We start from the raw sequence: 17,351 nt of genomic DNA, 5'->3' as shown, positions 1-17,351 counted from the left end.
GATCGGTGTCGCGGTGGGGGCCGCGTAAGGGGCTGAGACCTCAGGCCGAGGCACACTCGGAGAACCGCGGGAGGGGGGGACAGTCACGGCGCCCCCCCGGCTGTGCCCGGCCACGCCTCGGCTGCACCTTCTCCCACGGGGCCCCCATTTGACAGATGAAACTATCAAGGCTCCGAGAGGTCAAATGACTCTCAAGGTCACATCGCGAGGAAGCGGCCGAGAGGGCTGGGGACGTCTGTGGGGGGCTCCCCGGGAAAGTCCGCGAGAGAAGCCCGCAGGGGCGCCCGGCCCCGCCCCTGCCCGGGGAGAGCGCGGGAGAGCCCCGGGACCTTCCCGGGGGGCGAGGAGCGCGGGGACCGCAGGCTCGCTGGACCGCGGCTGGAACCGGGCGGGGTGGGCGTGTGTGCGCACTCACGGGGGTGTGTGCATGTGTGGGAGAGCACATGCGTGTAGCGGTGCTGTCTTGCGTGTGCGCGGATGTCAGCGCCCTGGTGGCCGCGCGACCCCAGGCTGGCCGGGCTCCCGGGAGCTGCAGGTTCGGGAGGCGGCTTGGCCGTGTTCTGAGACCTGGGTACGGCGCTGGGGTCGGAGGGAGGGGGGGTCCTTCGCGCAGGTGTGGGCGGGGTGTAGGGACCATTGTGTGCGCCAGAGGATGTGAGGCTCGGGGTCTGCGTGGGGGTGGGGTGGGGGTCTTGTGCGCCAGCGCGGGTCCCTGGTCTCAGGTGAGTGTCTGTCCCCACCTGCGGAGTCTGACCCCATTAAGTGGAGTTGCTGGAGGACTCAGACCCGCCCTCTCCATCCCCCGCGGTGCTGACGCCCCCTTCTGGGCACCTTGCTCCGTCCGCCCTGGTGTGGCCCACCTAGGTGTGCGCTCACAGCGGGACGGTGGGGCGGACGGCTGAGTCCAGGGGTCGGGGTCAGGCCTCGGCTGGGAAGGAAGACAGTCCTCTAGGACCAAGCTCTTCCACGGGGCCTGCTCGGAGGAGGTGGCGTGGGAGCGCGGGTTCTTAGCTCAGGATTCCCGCTGAGCCTTGGCCGCCGCGGGCTCCCCCCCTCCCACCCAGGAATGTTCCTCTCCTCCAGCCTGTCCCCCCAGGGCAGGCCCCTGGGGGCCGCCTCGGCCCCGCCTCCGCTCCCCGGGAGCCCCGAAGGGGGTGATGCGGGCAGGACGCCTGGGTTTCTCCCCCCTCCCATTTCAGGGAGAAATTCCTCCGAGGTCCCCTCAGGCTCTGGGTTCCCAAAATAACCCTGCGGGGGAAGGGAGGCTGTGGAGGGAGGGGAGCGGGAGGGGCGCAGAGCGGAGCGGCGGGGTGCTGCAGGTGCCTTTGGGGAGAGGACCTGGGGGGGCCCGCTGGTGCATCAAGCAGCCCCCGGAGTTCTGGGTGGTCCCCATCCCCTTCGATCTTCTCAGCGCTGCTGCGACGCCGAGGGTGGGCTGGAAGCCTCCGGGCCAGTTCGTTTCCCAACTGGTGGGTTGCACCATCCTGGGCCGGACCGTTTCGCCCCGGGAGGGGCCTCGGCGGGCGACTCCGCCCCTGCCCAGCAGGGGGCGTGCCCGCCCCGCCCCGGTCCTGCCCGCGGGGCTGCCTGGGGCTGGCGCCTCCTCAGACTCCAGTTCTGCCTTTCCCGGGACAGAGGTCGGGTTCGAGCCCCACTGGGCCCAGCGCCGGCGGCTATGGCGGGCACCCTAGACCTGGACAAGGGCTGCACGGTGGAGGAGCTGCTTCGCGGCTGCATCGAAGCCTTCGGTGAGTGGAAGGGGGCACGACCCTCCCGAGCCCAGCCTGGACCGCGACCTCCCGGGCCCGGTGACCCAGCTGCGCATCCTGCAGCCTCTTTAACGGACGCCTCCTCCTCTCCCGGGGTCTGGGCGGGGGTGGGGGGTGGGGGGGCGTAGCTTCAGAAATGTTTCCCTTCCTTAGTTTGCCGGCGTCAGAGGGAGGGACAGGGTCCCTAGACGCACGAGGAACATTATCTGTCTCCCCGGGGAATCCGGAGGAACTCGCTATCTCCGGCCTGGGAGCTGTTTCCGGCTGATGGGGGTGGGGGGCGCTTATCTGGTGAAGGGGTGCCCCTTCCCTCCAGCACTCAGGAAATGACCTCTGGATTCTTGACCCCGGGAACCCAGGCTCCTTCCGCCCCAGCTGGTTCCCCTCCGGACGGACGATGCGCCCCGCTCAGACCCCTCCCGCCTCCACATCCCCGATCGTGCCTTTACCCCCCTCTCCCTCCCACCTTGTCTTTCTCTGCAGCCTCCAGGTTTTCCCAAAGCAGGAAAGCAGGAGGTGGTGGGGCGGGGCGGGTGGGCAGGAGGGAGGGCGCGATACCTGGCGACCTGAAGGATAGGGGGTGGGGACCACCTCTGCCTCGGGGCCAAGGGTCAACTCGTGTCTCTTTGACCCCTCGGAGGCAGATGACTCCGGGAAGGTGCGGGACCCGCAGCTGGTGCGCATGTTTCTCATGATGCACCCCTGGTACATCCCTTCCTCTCAGCTGGCCGCCAAGCTGCTGCAGATATATCCTTTGCCGATCTGGCCCAGGACCCCGCGGCCCCTCGGGCCGGGGAGAGGGCTTTTCCCCTCGGAGCGAGCGGGCCCCCCTGCCCCTGTCCCGGGAGGGACTCGGCACCACCCCTCCGCTGCCCCGCCCCCGCCCGTTCCCTAACCCCGGCCTGGCTCCCGCTCGCTCCCTTCTAGGACCTGCTCTCTGCTCCCACCCCGGCCCCGCCTCTTGTCCCTCTCCCAGCCCTCAGTGCCTGCTTGCAGCTTGGAGAAACTAGGCCTCCCGAAGCTCACCCCCTCACCCTCACCCTCACCCCCACCCCCGCCCTCAGCCCCCGCGCCCCGGGGCCCGCCCCGCCCCGCAGAGGCTCCGCCCCCAGCATGTTGCCTAGAAACTGGCCCCGCCCCCTGCCTGCCTGCCCGCGCGTTCGCGGCATCCAGGTTTTCCCTTAACTCGCCGCACTTACCAGCAGTCGCGGAAGGACAACTCCTGTTCGCTGCAGGTGAAAACCTGCCACCTGGTCAGGTGTGTCCTCTCGAGGCTCTGGGCATCTGTCTGCCTCCTCCTCTCTGGCTTCAGATTGCTTGGAACATGGTGCCATGGGTTTGGACGGGTTCTGCCCACGGTGGGCGCTGCCCATGGTGGGGTGGGAGTTGAGGAGTCAGATCTGAGGCTCTTTCCCGCTCTTGGGCGGGGTAGGAGGGAGAGGGGAAGGGCTTCCTGGGTTGACTGTGTGTCCCCCTACCCCCTCCATCCCCCCCCAGGTACTGGATCTCAGCCTTCCCTGCTGAATTTGACTTGAACCCTGAGCTGGCTGAGCAGATCAAGGAGCTGAAGGCCCTGCTGGACCAGGAAGGGAACCGGCGACACAGCAGCCTCATCGACATCGAGAGCGTGTGCGTGGGGGGAGCTGGGGGGGCGCTGGGCGGGCACCCCTCACCACCTGCGCTTAATAAATGTGTGTTGAACGGACCGAGTGAGAGTCAAGTCACTCTCCAGCTCACAAACCCTCGGGCTGTCTGGGGCCTTCACTGAACTGGGCATTCACGCCTTTCTCATCGGCCTCCTTGGCCCCCTTGCCTGCCCCCCCATGCTGCACTGAAGCCACCACAGCTGTGCACCCCTATCCTGTGCCCTGCTCTGCCCCTGTGGCTGCCCTCGGGAGCATGCTGTGGGCTCCCAAGGGCTGCACTCTTCCACAGTGACGTGCGGGCCTCCCAATTCTTAGTACCACCCTGTGTCCGAAGACCCGAGCTCTGCCTCCTTGCCACGCTGTTTGGGTGTTTGGGTCTGGTTCCCGGTTCCTTCTGTGCCCGTCCCTTACTAGCCCGGAGTTCCCCAGGGCAGGACTGTGTCTTGCAGACCCCTTGGCCCGAATCTGGAACCGGGTACCACCTGTACCTTCCACCCATGATGTCTCGTGCATGACGAGGGTGTGGTGGCCGGCATCTCTGGCTTCACGCGCCTTGCTGTCCCCTACCCGCCACCCCGGGGCTTCCTCTAGGGTAGGAGCCTTAGCCAGCTGCATCCTTGGGCCATGTCTGTACCCGTGGGGCCACGAGGGACAGCAGCTGCAGCAGCGGGCTCACCACCCCCATGCCCCCCCCAGTCCCACGTACAAGTGGAAGCGGCAGGTGACCCAGAGGAACCCCACGGAACAGAAAAAGCGCAAGATGTCCCTGCTCTTCGACCACCTGGAGGCCCTGGAGCTGGCGGAGCATCTCACTTACCTGGAGTATCGCTCCTTCTGCAAGATCCTGGTGCGGCCGTGGGCTGGGGCGGGGGACGGCTGACAGGCTGGAGGGCAGTTCTTTTGCTTTTTATTTCTTTATTTTTTGCTTTTTGGGTCACACCCAGCGATGCACAGGGGTTACTCCTGGCTTTGCACTCAGGAATTACTCCTGGCAGTGCTCAGGGGACCATATGGGATGCTGGGAATCAAACTCGGGTTGGCCGCGTGCAAGGCAAACGCCCTGCCCGCTGTATTATAGCTCCAGCCCCTGGAGGGCAATTTGGAGGGCGGCCGGTGGCTCTGGGGCAGGGGAGCCGCTGGCAGGACTCTGAACTCCCTGCCTGTCCTCTCCACCCCCCCCCCCCCCCCCAGTTCCAGGACTATCACAGCTTCGTGACCCACGGCTGTACCGTGGACAACCCAGTTTTGGAGCGTTTCATCTCCCTCTTCAACAGCGTCTCCCAGTGGGTGCAGCTCATGGTCCTCAGCAAGCCCACTGCCCCGCAGCGCGCCCTGGTCATCACCCACTTCGTCCATGTGGCCGAGGTGCCTGTCCCTCCCCCACTCCCGCTGTGCCCCCATCCCAGGCTGCAGCTCAGCTCCTGACTCCTGGCTCTCCTCCTCCTTGTGTGTCCCTAGAAACTGCTACAGCTGCAGAACTTCAACACGCTGATGGCAGTGGTCGGGGGCCTGAGTCATAGCTCTATCTCCCGCCTCAAGGAAACGCACAGCCACGTCAGCCCTGAGACTGTGAAGGTGACTACACCCTCACCAAACCTTGGTGTCTTGCCTCCCAAAACACCCCTGCTCCACCCCATGGGAGTGGGTGGTGGCCGGCACCCTGATTTTTTTTTTTTTTTTGCTTTTTGGGTCACACCCAGAGGTGTTCAGGGGTTGCTCCTGGCTCTGGACTCAGGAATTACTACTGGCGGTGCTTGGGGAACCATAATGGGATGCCGGAAATTAAACCCGGGTTGGCTGCGTGCAAGGCAAATGCCCTAACCACTGTGCTATCATTACAGCCCCAACACTGATCTTCTTTTAGCAGCTCAGGGAATTGGGGGCCCAGAGGAATCAGATGTGTTTCTTAGGTTGTACAATGAACTTGGTTGAGTGGGGATTACCCACCCCAGCTGGACCCCAGAGCTGGAGTTTTTATTTTCATTTATAATCAAAAAAGCAAAAAAAAATAAAACAAAACAAGCCCAAAACACAGTAAATCAAACCTGTGTAAAATTCCAAGGAAAATTATAGAGGAGACACTTGTGTGGCCGCCACTCTGACCAAGAAATAGTGACTTCCAGCCCTGGCATTCCAATGACAACCAGGTCACCACGCTCCTCACTGCCTGCCCACCTCTTGGGGACCCCCAGCAGTGCGCGGACTCTTTTGTCCCTGGCTTTGGAATAGAATCCGCGGTCCATGTGAATTCCTCTCTGCCTTCTGCAGATTCCTTTTTGCTGCCATATGCTAGTTTACTATCATGAAGCCCCCAGTTTTGGTATTGGCCTAATGGTGGAGTATCTGGGCGCATCCTGATTTGACCTATGACACAGCTAAGACTCTTCCAGCTCAGAATGGCCTGGGCTTTCCTTTGCTGTTTCCCCTCCTATGAAATGTGAACGGTAAACTGTGTCCAGGCCGGGGTCAGCAGTGGGGGGCACTTGGTTGCTACAGTGGTTCACCAGAATATATGACCTAGGAACTCTAACCCTCAGGATCAATAGGAGTCAGTGTTGAGTGACAGCTCCGGAACACTGGAACCCTTCCATGAGTCCAGGGTGGAGGTGGGCTCCGGGATGTGGGTGAGATGGTGTCTCTTATCCCCAGCTTTGGGAAGGCCTGACGGAATTGGTGACCGCCACGGGCAACTACGGCAACTATCGGCGCCGGCTGGCGGCTTGTGTGGGCTTCCGCTTTCCCATCCTGGGCGTGCACCTTAAGGACCTGGTGGCCCTGCAGCTGGCCCTGCCGGACTGGCTGGACCCCGCGCGCACCCGGCTCAATGGGGCCAAGATGAAGCAGCTTTTCAGCATTCTGGAGGAGCTGGCCATGGTGACCAGCCTGCGGCCCCCCGTGCAAGCCAACCCGGACCTGCTGAGTCTGCTCACGGTGAGACACAGCTGGGCCAGGATACTTCCGGTCACTGACCCGAGGCCCTGGAGATGGCTTATGTTCAGGGATGCCATGTCCTGGATTTCGGCGGGGGGGGGGAGTAGCAGTAGCTTCTCCACGGGCCCCTGAGCAGTGAGGTGCTGGCCTCCGGCCTGGTCTGGAGGCCTGGGTGGGAGCAAGTCCACATCAAAGGGAGATCAGGGCTGACCTCTGAGTGGAACCTGGGGGTTCGGGTGGGCTCGGGGTGAAGGACTGGCTTCTTCACTGGACTCTGGGCTGAGATCATGGGTGAGAGGTTGGGGTTGAGTTGGGGTTCTGCTCTGTGTGCCCGGCTGGCACCGGAAGTTGAGCTTCATGATGCCATGTTAGGCATGTGCCGTGAGCTTGGGCCAAGGGTTCCGGGCACTTGGGGAGAAGGAGCGGACCCACTCTTTTTTTCTTTTGGGATTACACCTAGCGATGCTCAGGGATTACCCCTGGCTCTGCACTCAGGAATTAGTCCTGGCATGCTCGGGGACCATATGGGATGCCGGGGATCGAACCAGGCTGCACGGAGTGCAAGACAAACACCCTCCCTGCTCTGGCCCCAGGGTGAGCTGCTCTTTATGTCCCAGGTGTCTCTGGATCAGTACCAGACGGAGGATGAGCTCTACCAGCTGTCTCTGCAGAGGGAACCCCGCTCCAAGTCCTCGGTGAGGGGATCCCCGCCCCCACCGGAGCCAGCCGGGATGTGGGAGGCCCCTTCCCCTTTCAGGCTCTGGTCTCTCTCTGCGCTGGCCCTGGTTCAGGTCTGACCATTCCCACAGCCAACCAGCCCCACGAGCTGCACCCCCCCTCCACGCCCCCCCCGTTTTGGAGGAGTGGACCTCGGCGGCCAAGCCCAAGCTGGACCAGGCCGTGATGGTGGAGCACATCGAGAAGATGGTGGAGGTGAGGGAAGCTGGGGCCATGCTCACGGTGGTCACTAGAGACCTCTGTGCCTGAGCACTGCATGGGGAGCCCCTGCCAGTTCCCATGCCAGGGCCAGCACTCAGCCGCCAAAGGCGGGGGTGGGGGGCATCTAGAAGAGGTCACAGGTGGGAGGGGGACAGCCATCACATCCAGGACACCTGTCATAAGCATGGGTTTGGAGTATGGGGAAGATGGTGCCAAGTCCCTCATTGCGCCTCTCCGTGCCCCTCCCCCCTCCCCCCCCCCACCGTGTCCTCTAGTCTGTGTTCCGGAACTTTGACGTCGACGGAGACGGCCACATCTCCCAGGAAGAGTTCCAGATCATCCGTGGGAACTTCCCTTACCTCAGCGCCTTTGGGGACCTCGACCAGAACCAGTGAGAAAGGAAGGGGGGCTGGAACGTGGGGGGAGCAGGCTCACTTCCCATCCCGTGCTGTCTGCGGCTGGGGTTCCTTAGTGATCCCAGAGGTCACCGAATCATGTGATCGTGGCAGAGGAAGCCACCGATGTGGGGAGGGGCCCTCAGATTCTGGAGGGAGAGCTGCCAGCTGCCGGGTTTCCGCACTACTCTGACCAGTTTTGGGTGTGTGTATGGGGGGAGGGGCTTCACCTGACCCTTGCAAGGATATGACCTGGGGGGGGCCGTTGCTACCTTGATGCCCTGTTATTTGGGGCACGCACAGCTGGCAAAAAGTGTGGGCAAGAGGAACCTCTGGCCTGCCTTTTAATGAAGAGATAAGAAAGGCTGTAATTAGCAGCACCCACTTGCTTATCAACAATTCACAGGCTGACAAAGGGGACGAACAGCTGGGTGTCTGAAGGAGGTTAAATGTGGCCCTGCAGCCACAGCCACCCTGGCAGTGTGTAGAGCAGACAAAACCCCCATTGAAATTTACAGCAGGGGGGAGGGGGGGAGGTGGAGAGATAGTACAGTGGGTAAGGGGACTTGCCTGGCCTGCAGCAGACTCGGGTTCGATCCCTGAGCACCACCAGGACTGATCCCTGAATACAGAAGCAGGACTAAGAGCTAGAGAGACAGTACAGCAGGTAGGGCGATTGGCTTGCATGCAGCTGACCCGGGTTCGATCCCTGGCATTCCATATGGTCCCCAGAGCCCGCCAGGAGTGATTCCTGAGCACAGAGCCCAACAAGCAAAAAAACAAAATGAAGCAAACAAGACAGAATCAGGAGTAAGCCCTGAGCATCACAGGATAGAACCCAAAAACCAAAACCAAAATTTATTGTCCATCCTAACCTATCTTATTGTGTGGTCCATATTTCAAAAATCTGTGAGTTCCCTCATCTATATTGCAATGATTGGTGATTAAAACATAAAATTCAGGCTGGAGCAATAATACAGTAGGGAGGGTGTTTGTCTTGCACTCAGCAGATACTGGGTTCGATTCCCAGCATCCCATAGGGTCCCTCAGCACCTCCAGGAGTAATTTCTGAGTGCAGAGCCAGGAGTAACCCCTTGAGCATCTCTGGGTGTGACCCAAAAAGCCACAAGTAAATAAACAAATAAAAACAATCCAGGGGTCAGAGAGATGATACAGCAGGTAAGGCACTTACCTTGCAGGCAGCTGGCCTGGGTTAGATCCCTAGCATTGACTATGGTCTCCAGAGCCCGGCATTAGTGACCTGTGAGTACAGAGCCAGGAGTAAGCCCTGAGCACCTCCAAGGGTGACCCTTGAGCACAGCCAGGAGAAAACCCTGGATGCAGTGGCATGTGACCCAAAGACCAAAAAAAAAAGAAAGAAAAAGAAAATCCAGATCATGAAGTGGGTCTCCAGTGAGCCCTGAAGGGTCAGCGAGGAAGCTGGACGCCTTCCTCCGGCCCTCCCTGCTCTGGGCCCAGGGGCTGCTTTGGAGATGCTGATTCCTGTGGTCTTTTTTCCAGGCAGGAGAAACTGCCATGAGCTTTGTCTGTTTCCTGGTCTCTCTGTGGGACCCCAGGGTTGCAGCATCTATAACTCGAGCTCTAGCCACTGTTCTGGCAGCTTCATTTCTCATCCCAGAGGGAGATGAGATGGATTTCCAGGTTGTCTCCTCCATGATGGGGGTGAAGTTTCCCCAGCCCCACTTTTGGGGTGGGTATTGCTCCCGGAGACAGACAGAGACCCTAGCTTCATGTGAAGGTCTCAGCCCTGAGCCCCCCACCTACCACAGGCCCCAGGCTTGACCCAGCGCCTGGCTTGCCTGGAGGAAGAACTACGGGCTGTGGAGTAGCCGCTGGTATTACGCACTGCTTCTCTGTTTCTAGAACTTGGGGATCCTGTTTCTTTTTATTTTGGTGTTTTTAGGGGGAGCCACACGCATAGTTGCTCAGGGCTTAATCCCAGCTCTGCACACATTGATCATTCCTGGCAGGGCTTGGAGGTCCATCTGGGGTGAGTGGGGATCGAACCCAGGTTGGCGTGTGCAAGGCAAGCGCCTTACCCACTGTGCTATTGCTCCTGCACCAAGGGTCCTTTTTCTGGAAAACATCACTGCATTTACATTTTTTTTTTTTTTTGCTTTTTGGGTCACACCCGGCGATGCACAGGGGTTACTCCTGGCTCTGCACTCAGGAGTTACTCCTGGCGGTGCTCAGGGGACCATATGGGATGCTGGGAATCGAACCCGGGTTGGCCGCGTGCAAGGCAAACACCCTACCCGCTGTGCTATCTCTCCAGCCCCTGCATTTACATTTTTAATTTTCATCTTTTTGGTTTGGGGGGGGATCCCACCTATCAGTGGTCGGGGGAAATTCCAGTATGGGTGTTGGGGATGGGGAGAGAGCCTGGGGCTCCTGCATGCAAAACGTCTGCGCCAGCCCCCCCCCCCCCCCCAGCCACTTCCCCAGACCTCACCTCTGCACTAAGAGCTTGGTGGCTGGAAAGCTGGAAAGTGGCTCAGTAGTAAAGTGCCTTTTTTTTTTTTTTACTTTTGGGGTCACACCTGGCACATGCACAGGGATTACTCCTGGCTCTGCACTCAGGAGTTACTCCTCGCGGTGCTCAGGGGACCATATAGGATGCTGGGAATTGAACCCAGGTCGACCGCATGCAAGGCAAATGCCGTCCCCGCTGTGCTATCAATCCAGTCCCTAAAGTGCCTTTTTGAGACCCTGGTTCTGATCCTCAGAAAAAGACAAGAAGCTCTTGATCTATTTAAACTATTCATTAGGTATCTGTAGCAATATGCCAAACACAGTAACAAGAAGTCTCACAATGGAGACGTTATTGGGCCTGCTCGAGCAAATCGATGAACAACGGGAGGACAGCAATGTGTTTCAGATATTTTAAAAATATCTTAAAACGCTATCAGTGTTTTGGTGAACTGTCTGTAACACTATAGCACTGTAGTCCTCCTGTTGTTCATCGATTTGCTCAAGCGGGCACCAGTAACATCTCCACTGTGAGACTTGTTACTGTTTTTGGCATATCAAATATGCCATGGGGAGCTTGCTAGGCTCTGCCATGTGGGCGGGATAGTCTCGGTAGCTTGCCGGGCTCTCCGAGAGGGATGGAGAAATTGAACCCAGGTCGGCCACTTGCAAGGCAAACGCCCTACCTGTTGTGCTATCGCTCCAGCCCAGAACTGTCTAGCTTAAGAAAATCTATTTTTTTTTTTTGCTTTGGCATTCGTTTCTCTCTTACCCCTTCATCATGAAGGCTTTCACTGTCAATTCCTGTAATACTCCTTCATTCTTTTATTTGTTTTTGTCGTGGCGTGAGGGTTGATGGGGTCACAGTGATGGATGGGATCCCAATTCAATGATGCGTGCCCACGCTGGGGATGGAACCCAGAGCCTCACGCATGCGAGGCACGTGCTCTGCTCCTGAGTCACGTCTATGGTACCCAGAACTCAACTTCATTCTTTAGAACAGCTGCCCGTCATTTCCTCCTCATTCTCCCACTGACGGACACAGAGAACTTTGCAATCGTTCACTGTGAACATACACCCGGCCGCCACCATCTTCTCTCCTGATGCGCTCAGGCCACTATTTCTGGAGGAGAAATTCCTAGAAGTGGGATAATTGGATCAAAAGATATGCACATTCTAAATTAGGAGAGAGACCGCCAAAGTGACCTCCGGCAAGGCTGTGCCAGCCTGCACCCCCCATCCGCAGTGTACCAGTGCCCGCTTCCTGGCATCGCTGCCAACAGTGGATGCTATAATAAGCTTTACAATTTTGCCAGGCTAATTGGCTCAGGGCGTCTTGGTTAAATTCACATTCCTTTAATACTAGAGGGGGTAGAAGATCGTTTCTTACGTTTATTGGCCACTTACACTTCTTCTGTTGATTGCCTGTTTGCATTTGTTTTCCATTATTCCACCGGGTTTGTTGGTCTTTTTCCTCATTGATTTTGAGAATCACTGTTAATGGATATTAACCCTTTGCTGTCTAATGTGTTTGCAAATATTTCTTCCCGGTCTGTCATTTATGTTGTCTTTTTTTTTTTCATATAAAATGTGCAAAAAAAAATGATATGTCAGTCTTCTCTTTTATGGCCTCTTGGTTTGTGTTGCGTGTAGAAGGTCTTCATCCCACAGTCCGCCTTCTTGATGCCCTGTCCCTTGCTTTGGCCATCGGCCCTGCCACCTCAGTGCACTCAACTTGTGGTACTTGGATTTTCATTGAGGATGAGGAATGAGGTCTAGGTTTAACATGTTTCTCTAAGTGGCCAGTTGTCCCAAAATGTCCCATTGATTGGAAGGACCGCCCGAGCATATTATGGATCCCCCAATAACGAACAGTGGGAATTTCCAAGAAGGGCCAACCCCATTGGCAGAGCTCAAGGTGGCCGGGCCTGGTCATCGCACAGACCCTGTTAGTATTTCATGGGCTTACCTCACTGAGTCTTCCCAGTCCCTGAGATGGAGAAACTGCCGTTTTCCTAGCCGTAGAAGAGGAAACGGAGGCGCGGGCAAATTAGCGTTCACATGGCAGGAAGCAGTAGAAGGACTCTGAAGGAAATCTGTCTCTGAAGCGCACGCTCACTCTTTCTCCAAAATATGCTAAATAGGAAAGCTTCTCGAGGAAGCCTGGGGTCCAGGATGCAGCAGTGGGACCCCACAGCACCCCCACCCCCTTGCTTGGGTTCAGGATTTAGAAGCAAAGTGACTTTGCCAGACTCCCCACTGGCACTCCACAGACCACTTTTTGTGTTGTTTCTGGTTTGGGGGCCGGTAATGCTCAGGGGTCACTTACGGTTGTGCTCAGAAAACTGGTGCTAAGTTTCAGACCTGGGTTCATAGCCAGAGTGATGGTACAGCAGCCAAGAGTGGTTCGATCCCCAGCAGCCCATGTGGTTCATGGCTGGAGTGATCCCTGAGCGCAGAGCCAGGAGTCAACCCTAAGCACCTCTTGCAAGTGTTTGGGGTGTGGCCTAAATACCCCCCCACCTCAAAAATAAAATTAAGCATTAAAATAAAACCCACCGAAAACCCTGGGCTCCCCTCATACTAACCATGCGCTCTAGTTCTGGGGTCCCCGCTGAGCCCACTCAGCAAGGGAGGCTGATCGGAAAGAAGTAGACCTGGATTATGAATCTATGAATCTCATTTTGCTGGGGGCAGAGAGTGGGGAACGCAGGACCCCTGTCCCAAGCCACACCCCTCGTTAGTGTCGGGTGCGTCTGCCCGAGCCCTATGGCTCTTTCCCTGCCTCAAATCAGGGGGTTTGAAGCGTCCCTTTTATCGTCCAGCGGGTGAGGGGTGAGCGGTCAGCAGCTCAGGCACTACCCTTCCCGGGACAGGGATGGCTGCATCAGCAGGGAGGAGATGATCTCCTACTTCCTGCGCTCCAGCTCTGTGCTGGGCGGCCGCATGGGCTTCGTGCACAACTTCCACGAGAGCACCTCCTTGCGCCCGGTCGCCTGTCGCCACTGCAAGGCCTTGGTGAGCCCCCTGCAGGCCCCGCCCCGCCGCCCGATCCCGGCCCCCCGTTCGGCACGCCCCGCCCCCGCCCTGCTCCCACCCCCACCCCGCTCAGCACGCCCCGCCCCCGGCTCGGCACATTCCGTCCCTGGCTCGGCACGCCCCGCCCCTGCCCGGCACGCCCCGCCCCCGGCTTGATAACGCTCCGCCCCCGGCCCGACACGCCCCGTCCCTGGCCCGACACCCCTGCCCCGGGCTCGATACGCTCCGCGCCCGGCCCGACACGCCCCGCCCCCGGCTCGGGACGCCCCGCCCCCGTCTCAGGACGCCCCGCCCCTGCCCGGCACGCCCCGCCCCCGGCCCGACACGCCCGGTCCCTGGCCCGACAGCCCCTGCCCCCAGCTCGATACGCTCCGCGACCCCGGCCCGACACGCCCCGCCCCCGGCCCGGCCCGGCCCGCCCCCGGCTCGGGACGCCCCGCCCCCAGCTCGGCACTCCCAGCCCTGCCCCGCCCCTGGAGCGCCAGGCAAGCAGGAATTTACCTGCCCACCGAGGGTCCCACCCAGGCTCTGGCCCTGAGATCCTCAGCACGCCCCCCTCTGTTTCAGATCCTGGGCATCTACAAGCAGGGCCTCAAGTGCCGAGGTGAGCGGGAAGGGACGGGCGGAGCAAAGCGGGCGGAGCTTTCTCTCAGGTTCTGGGCGGGGAGCCGTGTTGGTGGGGCAGTGGGCACTGCGAGGTGCCCGGGGGATTCCGGAGAGCAGCCCCTCCGCCTGCCTGCAGCGAGGAGCCTTTGTTCTGGCTGGGCAGCTCCCAGCACTGAAGTTTGGGAGATGCAATAGACAGGTGGGGTGCTTGCTTAGGAGCAAAGGATGGGGAGGACGCAGAGCTGAAAGGAGGGGAGGGGCTGTTGTCACCAGTGGTCCTGTCTGTGGCCCCTGCACCCGCAGCCTGTGGTGTGACCTGCCATAAGCAGTGCAGGGATCAGCTGGCGGTGGAGTGCCGGCGGCGCGCCCAGAGCGTGAGTCTGGAGAGCTCGGCCCCCTCTCCGTCTCCCACACACTCGCACCATCGCACCTTCAGCTTCTCCCTGCCCCGTCCAGGCCGGCGAGGCTCCAGGCCTCCAGGTAAGAGGGGCATCTCGTCTGCGCTGACCTGTGGAGGGACAGAGGGTGGACCCACGTCCCCCCTACGGGAGAGTTTTAATAAGATTCTTATTTGTTTACATCCTATTTTGAAATCACACCCTCATACTCAGGGGTTGTTTTTCTGGATGCACTTGGCAATTGTTCGGAGGTGTTCACGAGGACCATGAGGGCTGAGACCCCCGAACCCCCCCACAAACAAGAGCCTGTGCTTCAGCCCTCTGAGCCATCTTGTCAACTCTAATAGCTCTTATTTTGGGGGGGGGGGGTGACGAAGAATTGGACCGGTAACGGTGCCCGAAGGCAGTCAGGGAGCCCTTGATTTGTGGCTGATGAGTCTCTTGTAGACCAAGAAGAGCTGGAAGGATAGTACAGAGGGGAGGGTGCTTACCTAACTCATGCCTGACCTGAGTTCTAATCCTAGCATCCCATATGGTTCCCTGTGCACCATTGGGAGTAATATCTGAGCACAGATCCAGGAGTAACCCCTGAGCAAAGCCAGGTGTGGCCCTTCCCCAAAAAAGCATAGACCCAAGAAGAGAGTGGGCTGGGGAGGGGACTTGAGTGGACAGAGCCCCCTTAAGAGACAGGCCAGAGAGCTAGGACAGCCGGGAAGGAGCTTGCTTTGCCTGGATGGTATCCCCTGCATCGCATGTGGTCCTCCCAGCACCGCCAGACATGTGCTCCCTGCACAGAGCCAGGAGTGGGCCCCCAGAGCAGAGTCACTCATGGTCCCAATCAACTCCCATCTCCAAAAAAAGTAAAATTGGTTTCCAGATTCCAGCCTCACTCTGATTTTGATTGGAGGAGGTTGACATGGTTTAGAGAGGAAGTAATGAAGTGTCACTTGCCTACATGTCCTTGTTTGGCTGCCCTGGAGGCTGTTGTGAGGAAAATCTCTGGTCCCCTAATCTCCTCTCTGCCCCCTTGGGGGTTCTCGGGTGGTGTGAGGTCAGTTTGCTCAGGGCTGATAAGACTCTCGGAAGAGCTTTGTGAAGGCCGGGTCTAAAGCAGCCGCCGAGGCCCCTGGGAAGGGCAGACGTCTGCAGGCAGCGCAGAGAGAAGGTCCATGGTGTGCAGCCGGTACCCAGTGCCGGGGGGCTGCGGGGTGGGGCGCTCACGCAGTTGACATTTCAGCAAGCGACACTCATGAGTCTAGCGACACTCGCAGCACACAGGCTCCAGCCAAGGGAACACTTCTCCTGGGAGCCTCACAAAATGAGCCATTCCTCCATTCCCTGAACTGATCCTTTTTTTTTATTATTTATTTCTTTTTGGGTCACACCCAGCAATGCTCAGGGGTCATGAATTACTCCTGGTGGTGCTTGGGGGACCCTCTGGGATGCCGGGAATCGAACTAGGGTCAGCCGCGTGCAGGGCAAACGCCCTCCCCGCTGTACTATGGCTCTGGCCCTGAACTGATCTTTGGAGGAAGTGACTGACTGCTTCTGGGATGGGGCCAAGGAGGGCCGCTCCGGGCCCAGGGACCCAGGGTTTGATCCTGCCACCCGCCTCTTGCAGAGATCCGGGAGGAGGAGGTGCAGGCAGTGGAGGATGGAGTGTTCGACATCCATTTGTAACCCATGGTGAGCCCGTGCTGGCGGCTGGAGGTGTGGAGTGGACGCGGGGGCGCGGTGGCTGAGGGTCCCAGGCCAGGTGGGCGCCTGCTTTGGGGTGGGGGGTGGCTGTCCTTATCACCTTTCTGTTTTTTTTCTCCCAGCTGTGAGTGGATCCAGCACTCAGCGTTGGAGGAAGGACTGGGTGGCCCCTGAGCAGGGAGCTGGGGACGGGGGTGGGGTGGGGGGTGAGGGGGGCATGCGGCAGACAGCAGGGCCAGGGCTGGTGTCCCTAAGGTTGTACAGACTCTTGTGAATATTTGTATTTTCCAGATGGAATAAAAAGGCCCTTGTCACTAACCTGGACCCTCAGAGCCTGAAATGCTCGCGGGGCTGGGGAGGGGCGGGGTGGTCATGGAAGGGGTAGGAATTGGGGGTCATGAACTCGGTAATCAGAGAATCTATGGGGGAAACTCGTAGGTCTGGGATTTGGCCGGGGGACCAGAATCCTGGGGAATGGAGCCTTTGAACCTAAAAACCCGGAAGCAGAAGAATCTGAAGCGGGTGGTGGGAAGTCTGGAATCTTAAGGATGGGACCAGAGAGATAGTATTGGGTTCAGACACTTGGTTTGCATGTGGCTGACTCAGGTTCGATCCTCAGAACACCCTGAGCCCTGCCTGGAGTGATCCCTGAGCAGAGAACCAAAAGTCAGCCCAGAGCACTGCAGGATGTGTCCCCCACTCCCCCCCAAAAAAAATGTCTTGGGGAGTTCAGAATCTTGAGGGTCTATAACCTGGCTGCATCTATGTCCTGGCCCCTGCACTCACAGCTGAGCAGTCTCTTAGCCCTGCTGGAGTTCTAGCAATTGGGAACCCCCACTCCACTCACCCCTGCCCCAGAGTCCTGGGAGGGCAGCTGGGGGGAGCGGAGGGAGGAAGGGGCCAGCAGCAGGGCAGCCGGAAGGACGGTGACCGCCCGGGGAAATGCTTATTGATCTTGCCTCGGCTCCGGAGGTCTCCCCCGCCCCATCATCCTGAGTGGGACGTGTACGGGTATGTGTGTGTGTGTATGTGTGTGTGCGCGTATGTGTGTTTGCGTGCGTCATCACGGCTCCAGAGTATGCTCTGTGTGTGTGTGTGTGTGTGTGTGTGTGTGTGTGTGTGTGTGTGTGTTGGGGGGTTGTCCTACTCTCTGAGGGACCCTAAAGCAGTTTCTAAGGCTGGCCAGAGTGAAGGTGGGCTGAAGTTCTTCAAAAGGGGAGCCATGGAGCAATACAAGGGATAAGGCACTTGCCTTGCGCACGGCTGACCTGGGTTCGATCCCCAGCATCCCATATGGTCCCCTGAGCACTGTCCTGAGCATAGAGGGCCAGGAGTAACCCCTGAATATCACTGAGTGTGGTCCCCAAACCAAAAGTAAGTAAATATGAAGGTCTTCGAAAGGGTCTGAAGCTGGACCATGGGGTCAGGAGACATCAGATA

At 59.0% G+C, this 17,351-nt stretch overlaps 1 protein-coding gene across 1 annotated transcript; it reads left to right on the top strand.

Annotated features, from left to right (window-relative positions):
* Positions 1-1,322: 1,322 nt before the first annotated feature.
* On the top strand, positions 1,323-16,117 carry RASGRP2 (RAS guanyl releasing protein 2). Its single transcript, XM_056131833.1, is given in 18 exon segments — positions 1,323-1,453; positions 1,636-1,748; positions 2,414-2,516; positions 2,965-3,027; positions 3,267-3,398; positions 4,112-4,262; positions 4,607-4,780; positions 4,874-4,990; positions 6,065-6,346; positions 6,964-7,041; positions 7,156-7,191; positions 7,193-7,279; positions 7,561-7,676; positions 13,047-13,188; positions 13,777-13,813; positions 14,119-14,295; positions 15,835-15,899; positions 16,034-16,117. Coding segments are annotated over 16 exon segments (1,827 nt in total). The 5' UTR covers positions 1,323-1,453; positions 1,636-1,675; the 3' UTR covers positions 15,894-15,899; positions 16,034-16,117.
* The last annotated feature ends 1,234 nt before the right edge of the window (positions 16,118-17,351 follow it).

The sequence above is a fragment of the Sorex fumeus genome, unplaced genomic scaffold (assembly GCF_029834395.1).
Source record: "Sorex fumeus unplaced genomic scaffold, SorFum_2.1 ptg000093l, whole genome shotgun sequence".
Taxonomy (NCBI): Eukaryota; Metazoa; Chordata; class Mammalia; order Eulipotyphla; family Soricidae; genus Sorex; species Sorex fumeus.
The sequence above is the reverse complement of the archived record's forward strand: the minus strand, read 5'-3'. Positions and strand labels throughout refer to the sequence as shown.